The sequence below is a fragment of the Cricetulus griseus genome (assembly GCF_003668045.3).
Source record: "Cricetulus griseus strain 17A/GY chromosome 1 unlocalized genomic scaffold, alternate assembly CriGri-PICRH-1.0 chr1_1, whole genome shotgun sequence".
NCBI lineage: Eukaryota > Metazoa > Chordata > Mammalia > Rodentia > Cricetidae > Cricetulus > Cricetulus griseus.
The window spans coordinates 191,727,270-191,739,532 of record NW_023276807.1 but is presented as its reverse complement, the minus strand read 5'-3'; the positions used below and the strand labels follow the sequence as shown (position 1 = coordinate 191,739,532).

Here is a 12,263-nt window from a genome sequence, read left to right as displayed (position 1 = left end):
TTATTATTTGTATAATTGAACATAAATTAGGCATTTAATAAATTGGTATTTATCTGTCATTTAAGGTATAGTCTACACAAGCAAAGCTCCTTTCTCTTTCTCTCACTAAGAACAATTGTCTATATACTGGAGTGGACATTTCATTTTACTGTCTTTTACAAAAACTTTGTGTGCAATTTTCCATGAAAATATTTGAACTATGTATTTTTATTCTTATTAGTCTTTTATGCTATGTAAGCCTATTTCTTGGTTAGATCTCTTATATCACAAAACAAAAGGGGACACTCATATGTTCTTTTAGAGTATCTATAGCTTTTAAAAACAATTAATTCTTTAAGCTTACTGCATTTTAAAGGTCATCTTGATCATGGAACATGAACCTACTCTCCCCCAACTATATACCATGGACTATTTTAAAAAATAAATATTTTATATTTTAGAGAAGTAGTTCTTATGCTTGAGAAGATTTTTTTAAAGAAAAAGAATCCTGTAGACATCCAGGAATTATACTATATAATAATGATTGCTTGTGATAGCTTAGGGCCACAGACAAACATAACCACTAAGCATGTGTTAGCTCATACTGATCTATGGAACTGAATAAAAATTATGTATTAGATGACAATCTAGTGTCAAAATTAACATTTAAATCAATGATATGAACTGAATTTGGATAAGGATAGTGTTTGCTAGACATGAATTAATACTTGGTATGGATCTGATCTACTGCACTGGAGGTCTGTGGACTGGTGCACTGTGTTGACTCAGGTCCCTCTCTGATTTTTGTGCCAATGAGCTCCTTTTCATACTCTTCATTATGTCCTGCTGCTGCCTGTTGGGGTGAAGATATCAAACGGATAAATCCTTTTGTGTTTTTTTTTTCCTTCACTCCAAAGAGAAAACAGAAAGACATGTGTTGATGCTCCTGGCTTATGATGGGGCTACATTCCTATTAACCCCATCAGAAGCTGAGAGTGTTATTGTCAAAAATTAAAAGTGCAACTTCCAGGTGACCTGGCTGTAAACGTCTCAGGACACACCCCAAGCAGTGAACATCATCCAGTGGAGATATATGCACACTCATGCTTGTTGCTACACTCGCCACAGTGGCTACGTTATGAAATCCACCTACATGCCCATCAAAAGATGGATGGTTAGAAAAAATGTGGTGTTATTTACATGATAGAGTTTTATCTGGCCATAAAGAAAAATGAGATCATGCCATTTGCAGGAAAATAGGTGGAACTAGAGATAATCAAGTTAAATAAAATGATAAATGAAATAAGCCAGTCTCACAAAGGCAAATATCACATATTCTTTCTTATATATGGAATCTAAGGCAGAAAAAAGAACATGAAAATAGCAGTGTTTCTGCTAGAGATGTGGAAGGACGAGAGGGTGATGGGGCAAAGGGATAACAGAGAGTTCAACATGATAAAAGGACATGGCTTACTGTTGCTGTGAAGAAGCACCATCACCAAAGCAACTAGGGGAGGAATGGGTTTATTTCACTTACTCTTTCATATCACAGATCATTATCAAAGGGATTCAGGACAGAAACTCACAGGGCAGAAATTTGGAGCAAGGAACTAATGAAGAGACCATGGAGGAATGCTGTTTACTGGCTTGCTCCTCCTGCCTTGCTCAGCCTGCTTTCTTATAGAACCCAGGAACACCAGCCCAGGGATGAAAACACCTATAATGGGATGGGCCATGCCCCATCAATCATTAATTTAGAAAATGCCCTACAGGATGCTTACAATTGGATCTTATGGAGTCATTTTCTCCATTGAGGCTCCCTTCTCTCTGATGACTCTAATTTCTGTCAAGTTGACATAAAGCTAGCAAGCACAGTATGCTTATATGGAAATGTCTCAATGAAACTTTTTAATTTATGTGATTAATATATGCTAAGAAAGCAAACATTATATATGGGAAATGGATTTAATTCACGAATCTACCTAATATCAAAGCATGGCAACACTGCACTAGAGTGGGAACTGTGACTTGCTGTTGCTGCCCGGGATCATGAGACATTTTTAGGCTGATATCCTGAGAAAAGATCAAAGTTCAATGCATGGATTTTTACCAAACATGCATTTTTGTGATACCATCATAAAAGTTAAGAGACAAAAAAATCAAATTGTTGTAAGTGGTTGTTGACTAGAGAGCATTCTTTATATGATGTAGAATAGGTTCATTTAACTTTTGAGATAATCATAGAAATGATGCCACAATAAGAAAAATAATCTGTTTTTAAAATCTTATGAAAAATTAAACAGTAGTTCCCATTTTCCATGGTATTTCATAGTCACAAATCTTAAGGTTTGGGACTCAAACAAGGACAGTGTCTAAATTGTTGCCCTTTATAAACATTTCACAAACAAGGACAGTGTCTAAATTGTTACCCATTTATAAACATTTAAAACAATACATTAGGAGATTACTTTTCTGGATTTATTTTTTAAAACTCTGATATGAGGAGTTACAGGATTATTATTCCATTTTAGTGCTGAATAATCAGTGATTTAAATTCTTTGGGCTTCAGTCATAGTTTCAATATGTTTTTCAGTGCTGGGAATTGAACCCAGGGTTTTGAGCACACTAGTAGTTTAGAAGTTTTATGGCATATCTAAATAGAACCAATACTTGAGATATTTATGGTAAAGTAATTTTGTGTTTAAATTGAGTGTGCTTCTTTGAAGAGAAATGAATATAAACGATGCCTACATTTTCTTTAACTTAGTTCTTAGTAAGGATGAAAACTTGGAAGATGGGCTTTGAAATGTTAGGAGATGCTAAGATTGATAGTTTTGCAAATTGGTTTTAAGTATTTGAATTTATAACTATCATCATGTTGCAAAATAACATTGATTTTGGAATGGCTTACTTCCTTTTGTAGTAATTCAAAACTATGACAGCTCTGGTTTTATAGTGAGCATAAAACCCAGTGAGGTAAGTTCAGTGAGGTAAGGTTAGTGTTGGAAGTTTTATTAACAGAATTTTAAGTATTAACACATGACTTACAATTCCCATGTGTTTTCAGAAATTTTCTGGGACTGAACTGAACATTAAATTTTGAACTTTGGACTAGTTGCTTAAAACCATTTAATTTTAGTGTAAGAAGTAGCCAGAAACCTAAGTAAGAAAACAGTCTTTATGATGAGTTGGCTGGTCTAGTTACTCACATATGATAGGAATTCTACATTGCTGATATAAAGCATTCGTAACCAGCATTGCTGTCTTCAGTACAGAAGGTGATGTCAGGGACTCCGGTATAATTTTTTGACAGGTAGATAAGACAAATATGTCTTTATGAAAGTACAACTTGTGTTATTAATAAGCTGGTAATTGTAACCTTTATAAACATAGCATGTGGTCGTATAATACTAAATATCCCCAGATTCTAGCTTCTTGAAATGATATTAAGAGAACAGATTGAGAGAGAAAGGTATACTGTGAATTGCAAAGCACTCGATAATACAGCCATTGGGTTTTTTTTTTTTTTTTTGCTGCTTACTATTTTTAAATGCAGTGCAGGATTTCCCCACTTATCTCATGTTTAAGCCTCCAATGTGAGCTAAAAGCAACATGTGGGTGGGATTATATGGCCCTTTCTTTTCATGCAGTATTAGTGCTTCCTGCAGTGGCCAGGAGGAAGACATACCTCACTGACACTGGCAGGCCTGAAAGGCCTAGCAAGATGTCTCAATCTCTTGTTACATGTGTGTGTGAGAGACATTACAACAAAAGGCTGGATGCCTTTTGGAAGAAAGGGGCTTCTGTTGGTTTTCAGCATTTCAGTAAGGAAGGGAGCATTGTCCCTTCCTTACACATTTGCTGAACTTGGTTTCAGTGGCTGCATTGAAATGGGTGTGGGTCTGTAAAAACATGCAGAAGTTGCCCTAATCAGTTTCCTAGAGAAGTACTCCCATAATTCACAGCCTGCTCCTCCTCTATGCACAGGTTAGCCTCAGGCTAAGTTTGCATGTCAGGAGTTGTGGGTCACACATTCCTTCATCATTTGGGTATTCCCAGCCATCACATAGTGTAGGTGTCCAATCCTAGCATCTTTATGGCTTTTCCACATTCTTTCCAGTCTGTTCCTGACCCAGATTTGTTGAAATGTTTTCTCTTTTCTGCCATCCAGTCTAAGGAGTGTTCTTCGATCTCTTCCTCTTCTCTTCCCACATGCATAGACCTTCAGTTCTGCTGTCTGTCTCCTGAGGATGTCCCCAAATGGACTGCATGCCCAGCTACTTTCTCCTTCCCTGTCACATCACTCCTCATGGCAGCAGTCTTCTGTGTGGCCAGGGACACTGCTTACTTGTCCCTGGGCTCCATGTATGCTTCTGTAGTCTGTCTTTTGTACAGTAGTCTGAGGAAATACTTTAAGAAAAAGTACATCAGATTATCCCAATCTTGGCCAGTAAACAAACTCTGTTAGGCTTCCCTAACAGGTTGGTTTTGGTCAGAAGGCTATTCTGTCCTTGTCTTGAAAACTCACTGCTGCAAACCTCGAGTCAAACATTTCTGCTTATGACACTTTGTTTTTGTGAGAACTGCCTTTTCCAACCATCACCTGGCAGCTCTGCCTTAAGGAGCTGAAACCCATACTCAGGTGTGTCTTACTTTCCATGGCTTTGCCTTTGCAGAGCATCCCAACCCCAGCCCCAACACACACACACAGTTGGTGTGCCTTACTTTCTTCTGAGCCCTCATCTTTTTTCTAAGCCTTGTGCTTAAGCTTGTATTAAACTATATCTTGAGTGAAATTTCCAACTGTGTTTCACTGTTGGAAAACATAATCTAATGTTGTTGTTCATTGTGATTGAGATGACCACATTTTTTAATGCACAAAACTAGAAAATAAATTCTAAAAACAAAGCATGCATTGTGAGTTTCTACTGATATTTACAGTTTGAATGCAGTATTTTAAGCCTTTATTTGATTTCTTACATTTCATGTATATATTTCTCTCCAATTATCATAAAGTTTATTCTTATTAATGATGAAGACATAATACATAGCTGCTCTGCCCTCACCTATATTCTCATAGCTAGGCAGTTCAGTAAGCCTCAGACATGAGTACTCTGTTAAAAGGCCATATTTCTAACACTTAGAATAATGGCTGACCCCAAAACATATCTTTTTGTTTGTTGACTGGACATAAAAAGATACCAGCAAAAGGGGAGATGAAGAAGTCAGAGTCACAGCTGAGTTGTCTGTAGAGATAAATAGATATGGTCTCATTAGTAGAGCCAGTTTTGGTAGTATAACTGCCAAGGAATTTTTTTTTTTTTACAAAAGTTAACTTTTGATATAATTAAAAATTTGTATGAAAAAATTTAATAACAGTGATTATTTTGAATTCTTCTCTCAACAAGACTGCAGTAAGATTCATGCTAATGGAATCACCAAGCCAGTGTTGTCAGTTCTCTGGTAGAGCTCAGTAGTTTCTGATGGTCATAGAAGGGAAGCCTGTAGGACCCTTGTCTCACCACTGTAGTAGGTCCAGTCTGTAGCCTTTGCAAGCATTCCTTGAAGTTTCTGTTTTGTCCTTCTGGAGCCATTGATCAGCGTAGGTCAGTGTGATAACATTTCCATAGCCGAGTTAGAGAACCCTTGTTTGTTGCTGGAGGTAAATATGCCTGGAAACATTTAAATACAAAAGAGACCAAAATCCCAAATGAAGTTTTATGTTCTGAGGGCTGGAACTTGGAGCCTTACTAGAATCACTGACTTAACTCCTGAGACCTAGCTGGTCTTAATTGAGATGTGCAGGAAGTTCAGAATAAGTCCTTGATTTAGAAGACAATATGAAAAGTAAAATATCTCACATTTTTCATATTGATTGTATGCTGAGTAGTGACATTTCATATATAATGAGTTATATTACACGTTAGTAAAATAATCTCACTCTTCTGTGTAATAATGTAGCTCTTAGAAAATCTAAAGTTTCACATGTAACTTATATCATTATATTGACTATGGAAACATGGGCTTAAATTTCATTTCTGGAAGAGTGAACATACCTGTTCTAGCCAGTCTACATACCCCACACATCACTTACATCATCAAGGAAAATCACTTCTCATATCAGTTTTGTTAATAAATCAATTTTCAAATGTTCTTCAACTGCAGAGAATATCAAGACGCTTTTGGTAGCTGAATCTGGATTGTTAGCTTTCAATTAAAGCTTATCATAAACTAATTAACTGCCCTGGAGCATTTATTCCCAGTTGGAAAACGCATGTATCCACCCACCCAGGCACCTTCCAGCACCTACACACACATCATGCATTATGTACTGAAATATTTTGAAGTTAGTGTTGGACGATATACAATAATGTGGTCCATGTTAGAGCACATCATCTTACCTGCTGGTTCTCTACTCTTCCTGAGGGCTGTTGATCATCCAGCCTTTATTGCATTCCTACAGTATATAAATCACTGGATTAGAGGCTGCAGAAAGCCCAGTAATAAAATATAATCACAATAGCAAAAATTTATTGAGTGTTTCTGGGTGCCAGCACTGTGTTACGTTCCTTACTTATGTTATTATTTAATCCTCAGAACAACTGGATGAAGGAGGTAGTGTTACTGTCTTCATTTTGCCTATCACACTTTATTCATGCTTAAAGTCTATGGGTGAGTTACAGTCATTGCTGTGGACATGTATTTGCAATGTAGTCTGTCTGTGAAGAGCTGTTTACTTAAATGCTTGTTTATCTATTCATTCAACTCAATGCCATGGGCTTAAGGATATCCTTAATTTTCATTTTCCTTCTCACTCTTTCTGTTCCCCAAGTCCATATCTAACTCATATCCATTCCCAAGGATTCTGATTCTGCTTTCTTAGAGCTTCATCCTTGGGTCTTTTCATTTTTTTCTTTCTTTCAATGTGGAGTGAAAAAAAAAGCTGAAGTAGAATTTGAGGTCCTACATGTAAAGGAACACAAGGACTTTTCATTTCTCCTAGGTTCTTAGTAATGTGTAAAACATCTAATTTTAAAATGCCTACATCTTATCGAACCCAGAAGTTATGGTAGTTGTTTTTGAGTGGTTTTAAGGCCTCATAGTCTTTATTCTACCCCTACTTGGACTGGGGGTTGGTGGAGGAGTCCCAGTCTCTCACAGTCTCTTGAAGATCCACATCTTGCAGCTCCATCATCTACTAAATGTAGCCTCCAAGATTTTCTAAGGAATGACAGAGTATTGGTACAGCGCCAATGGGAATTACTATGCTGCATTTGGGCTTACATCTCATGACAAAAATCCCACACTTCATCTTTCTGCAAGGGGGCTAGAAAGCCTAGTTTTGTTCACCGTTTAGGAAGGAAAAGAGTTGGATATGAATGAGATTGAGCAGTTACCACAACAGCAAGTTTGGGGTTTGAGGTTATTTTGGTGGTTGTGTCTTTGGAAGCTGTGTATATTGTGTATCCTTCCAACTTTGAAGCTGCCTTCTCATTTGAATGATCATGAGTTGAATGAAATTCAAATAGACCCTTAACCCAAGTCTACTATTAGGTAAAACAAACAAACAGAAGGACTTTGGATGTGGAATAAACTGTCTTAGAAGCCTTTGTGAGTGTTCTAGTTTCATTCTCTTTTAAAGTTGCTCTTTATGAAGGCGTGTTTGTTTCATCCCTGAAGAGGAGTCAAATAAGTCATAAACATCATTTAGTCTGTGACAATTTTCAAATGGCTCCCTTTCCATCAAGTGTTTTCCTCTCAAGTGTTTCTGTCATTATAAGATTGGAAAAAAACCACTTGATTTTAAAAATTATTTCTGGCACATCAAGTGGCACTTGGTGTTTTGTCACAATCTTGAAACTATTTCTAAAGGCCCACATAAAATATGGCATAGTGGTTGGGGACTGTTAGCTTAGAACTTTTAGAAGCACACCTCACTATTGTAACTGGTTGTAATTCCTGGGTGCTGACATGAAGATTAATAATGTTTGACTCTGATTTTGGCAATTTTTGGCAATTTCATTGCTACAGTCCTTTCCTTTCAAGTTATTACCTGGAACTTAAGTGATAACAAATGTTTTATTTTATACTGCAATATAAAAAGTTAAGTTTTCATATGTTATATGTTTTTATGGACACACAGCCAGGGACATGACACAAACATACACGAACACACAAACACACACAACTGAATCTGAAGGACATGAGTAATTCTTCAAACATGGAAAGCTATTACTGGTTTAAACAGTAGGTGACTAGGTCTCCTTTGGTTAACTAATATGGGAAAAATAGGAGTTCAACCGTATGGGTCTTTGTGAATTGACTGTATCACACAATTTTCTTTTTTTTGGGGGGGGAATGATAGCACTCTTTACTTTGCCAAGTATTATTATTGAGTCAACTGCCAAAGTTTAAGAGAGAGTGTCAAAGGCTCTTAAAATTATTTAGTGTTGAGTGAAGGGGCAAAGAAAGATATTCTACATTCCCAAGCAATTCAACTTTGATCTTTATACCTGATGTTGGTCCATGACTTAGACAGGAAGGCTTTCCTAACTTCTTTCTTTCCTTTTTAATGATGCACACTGCATGTTTGTAAGAGCAACTTCAGTTCACTCGTTGATACCCGTTTTAGAACTACACGTTCTAATTTTTTCCTAGACCATGCTCTTTCTTGCCTGCTCTCCACTATCTTTAAACTTCTGCACATCAGAAGGCCTGCACGCCTGCTTGTGGTTTTGCACCATCTGGAAGTTCAAGTTTGACTTTAGAAATGATGTCATACTTGCTTACTGCAAGCTGAGCTAATGTTGGTTGAGAATTGGATGCAGTTCAGGTCAGTTTTTTATTTAAAAAAAAAAAAAACAAGCCTCAAGTTTTTTTGTCTTGATTCTAGGAGACTTTACAGATATAGTGAAGGTGATTGAAGGACATGATCCAAATTCCTTTGAAGTTAAGTTCATGCTTATGGCTCATGGAAAATAAACTCCCAAACAGAAGACCTCAGCTGGCAAAGGCATCTCCCTGCCATGTTGAGTTTGGGTGTTGTGAGTAGTATGTTGATCACAGCCATCTTTGCTCTCTGTGTTAGTCCAGGAAAAATAGTCTCATAGCAGGGCTTGCTTTTTATCTCTTCTGGGCTCAGGATGGTTCAGCAGGGTACTGCCAGATCACAGGTGGTGAGAAAGTGCCCTAAATGTTGTTGGTATTTTTGATGATTGTGAAGCTGCTTCTTCCAAATGCTTGCTCCCCACTTCTATTCTCAGTCTTGCTGATTGGGGTTCACTTCTGTCACAGTTTGATGGTGGACATGTCCCTTTGGTCCACATATATAGCATCCTTTTGATAGCTAGGATGCAGGCCTAACCCAGCCAGTCCAACATTTCTTCTCTGAATCCCATCAAATGAGTCCATGTGAAAATCCCTATTATTGCTGAAAACTGATTGAAATTCCAAATTTAAGTATGTTGGCATATAAATTATAAATTATAAAACTATATAGTTTGTTTAGTTTTGATTACTCTTTGCATTATGTGTCTGCTCTTTTAATATGTAGAACAAATGTTTCTTTCCTAAGGAATCATATACAAGACTTTACAACGTGAAGTGAAAAGAAGAATACAGCTCCATGTCTGTCATCTCTTAGTACTTTTCCCATTTCCTCCTAACTGCCAAACCTACTGTCCCTTCTTCAGGAAACACAGAATGAAATGGCCACGCCCATTTCATGTCAAACAATGCACATTCACTCAGGACTTCTCTTTACACATTCACTCACAGCTTCCTCTGCACTACCTTTTAATATTATTTCATTGGGGAATTGATTAAGCCTTATGGAGTGACAGTGTGGCTGTTTGAATGAGAATGGTCCCCATAGGCTCATATATTTGAATGTTTGGTTTCCAGTTGATTTTGAACTATTAAGAGGTGTGTTCTTTTATGGGGAGGGATATCTTTGTTTGAAAAAGTGTGTCACTTGACATGAACTTTTGAAACCTCAAAAGCCTACACCAGGCACCCACCATGTGCCTGGGAATCAGGATGTTGTACTCCCAGCTACTGCTCCAGCTCCATGCATGTCTGCTTCCCACCATGATTATAATGGACTAACCCCTTTGAGACTGTAAGCAAATCTCCAGTCAAATGATTCCTTTAATAAGGGTTGTGTTGGTCATAGTGTCTCCTCACAGCAATAGAACAGTATCCAGATGCCATCAGTGATGTCTGTTGAAATGGTAGTACAATAATGTTAGCAAAGATTTATAGGTTTGTTTTTTTAACATCCAATTTAGAAAACAAATGCCTTGGAAGTAATGTATTAAATATCATTGTTCAGCAAAGAATCTTCTTGGAAAGCTTGTAGATGGTTACTAATAATTATTAGAGACAATAAGCCTTCGTATAATATGTCACAGTTGCTCATAGAAACTGGTATACTATTCATTTGTAAACATGAGTGAGAGTGTGATGTAAATTGATAAGGAGAATTTAAAAAGACAAAATTTTCAATGGTTTTCATATTATTGTATTCTCTTATTTTTGATACTTCAGTGACTTCTTCTATAATCGGATCTGATAGTGGAGTATAGAAGTAAAACTTACTTTGTTCATGGTATCCAGAATGTTAGAATACACAAAAGGCTGCATCTGGGGAGATGGCTCAGTTAGTAAGACACATGCCATGCAAGCATGAGGACCTGAGTTTGGACCCCCAGCACACAGAGAAAAGCCAGATGTGACAGCATGCATCTGTAATCCCAGGAGGAGCCTGAGGCTTGTTGGTCCATCAATACAACTGAAATAACCAAATTGGTGAGCCGTGGGTTTAGTAAGATATCATGACTGGAAAAAGAATAATAAACCAGGGTGGGAAACAGTTAAAAATGTCACCTCTAATCACCTCATGGCCTCCATGTGCTTGAACACACATGTGCACATGCATCCTCATATACATGTGTACATAATCATACACAAGTAAGAATTCATAAACCTTATGGGTTTTTTCTTTAACTAGTAACATTTGAAAAATGGGAGTTTTGATTTTCTAATGTTTGATTTCAGATAGAAATTAGGAATTCTTTGGTGCTCTTTGCTGTTTTTAAAAAGTGCCTGGAAAGCAATCATCATCCACCTTGAGAATGGCTGTTTTGTTCCCATATCTTTCCTTGCCCAGGCAGCACAACTTCCTCATGGCCCCATGCATTTTTCTAATTTAGCAGTTTCTCTACGTGTCTATCTTCATCCAGATGAACGTGTCTACGTTCATCCAGATGCTCTCTGTGTTCTCAGTGTTCTTGGAAGATCCTGCAAAGCATGAGCAATGTTTCTCCTCCCAGGCACCTCCTGTGTGCCCTGTTCACTACCCTAAGCAAACACATTGTTTCCCATAAGTAGGGAAACAAACATGGGGACATGCTAGTATTTTGCAATGCCTTATTTCATGAAAACTATAGATTTTTTTTTTATAAAAAGTATTACTGTTCAGCTATTTGCACAACAGGATATCTTGGTAGATTGTAGGCTGTTAAAACGCCCTGAGGTGACTTAAAAAAGATTTATTTATTCTTATTTTATGCTTGTGGATGTTTTGCCTACATGTATGTCTGTGCACCATGTGTGTCCACAGTTGCCAGAGGAGGGTGTTGGATCCCTTGGAGTTAGAGATGGTTGTTAAGCACTGTGTGGGTACCAGAATTGAACCCAGGTCATCTGAAAGAACAGCCAGCCTGTGCTCATATCTGTTGACCCCTTCTCTACCCCCAACAAGGTGTCTTTGAACAGAGAGTTAATGAAGCTGTGCTCAGGTGCTGCCTGCTGTCACCTCTACTCCTGGACAACACTGACTATTGACAGCACCTTTGTAAAACAAAAACCTTCCTTTTTTTGTCCGCACTGCAGGTAGATGCGCTGAGATTACGGCTGGAAGAGAAAGAATCTTTTCTCAATAAGAAAACAAAACAGCTGCAAGACCTCACAGAAGAGAAGGGGACCCTAGCTGGAGAGATCCGTGATATGAAAGACATGTTAGAAGTAAAGGAAAGAAAAATCAATGTTCTTCAGAAAAAAGTAAGTTGCTGATATAAACCCTTCAAGATAGGAGTTGTGATCATACATATTTGACATTTCAGAGAGATTTGGGGTTATGGAAGATAAAGTATCTTTTTAAAATTTAGATTAGGATGTATTAAGTTTTATTTACTGATATTTAATTTACTAATAGTTGAGCTGGGTCATTTTTAGCATGACCTATGTATTTTCTATTTGATTACCCAAGAACTAAATGGAGA

At 37.3% G+C, this 12,263-nt stretch overlaps 1 protein-coding gene across 1 annotated transcript in view; it reads left to right on the top strand.

The window, feature by feature from the left end:
• The window catches only part of Erc2 (ELKS/RAB6-interacting/CAST family member 2), a 673,320-nt gene that overhangs the window by 307,851 nt on the left and 353,206 nt on the right, over window positions 1-12,263 (top strand). Inside the window, exon 7 of the mRNA XM_035453246.1 lies at window positions 11,875-12,042. Coding sequence (XP_035309137.1) covers window positions 11,875-12,042 — 168 coding nt within the window. The remainder of the gene's footprint in view (window positions 1-11,874; window positions 12,043-12,263) is intronic.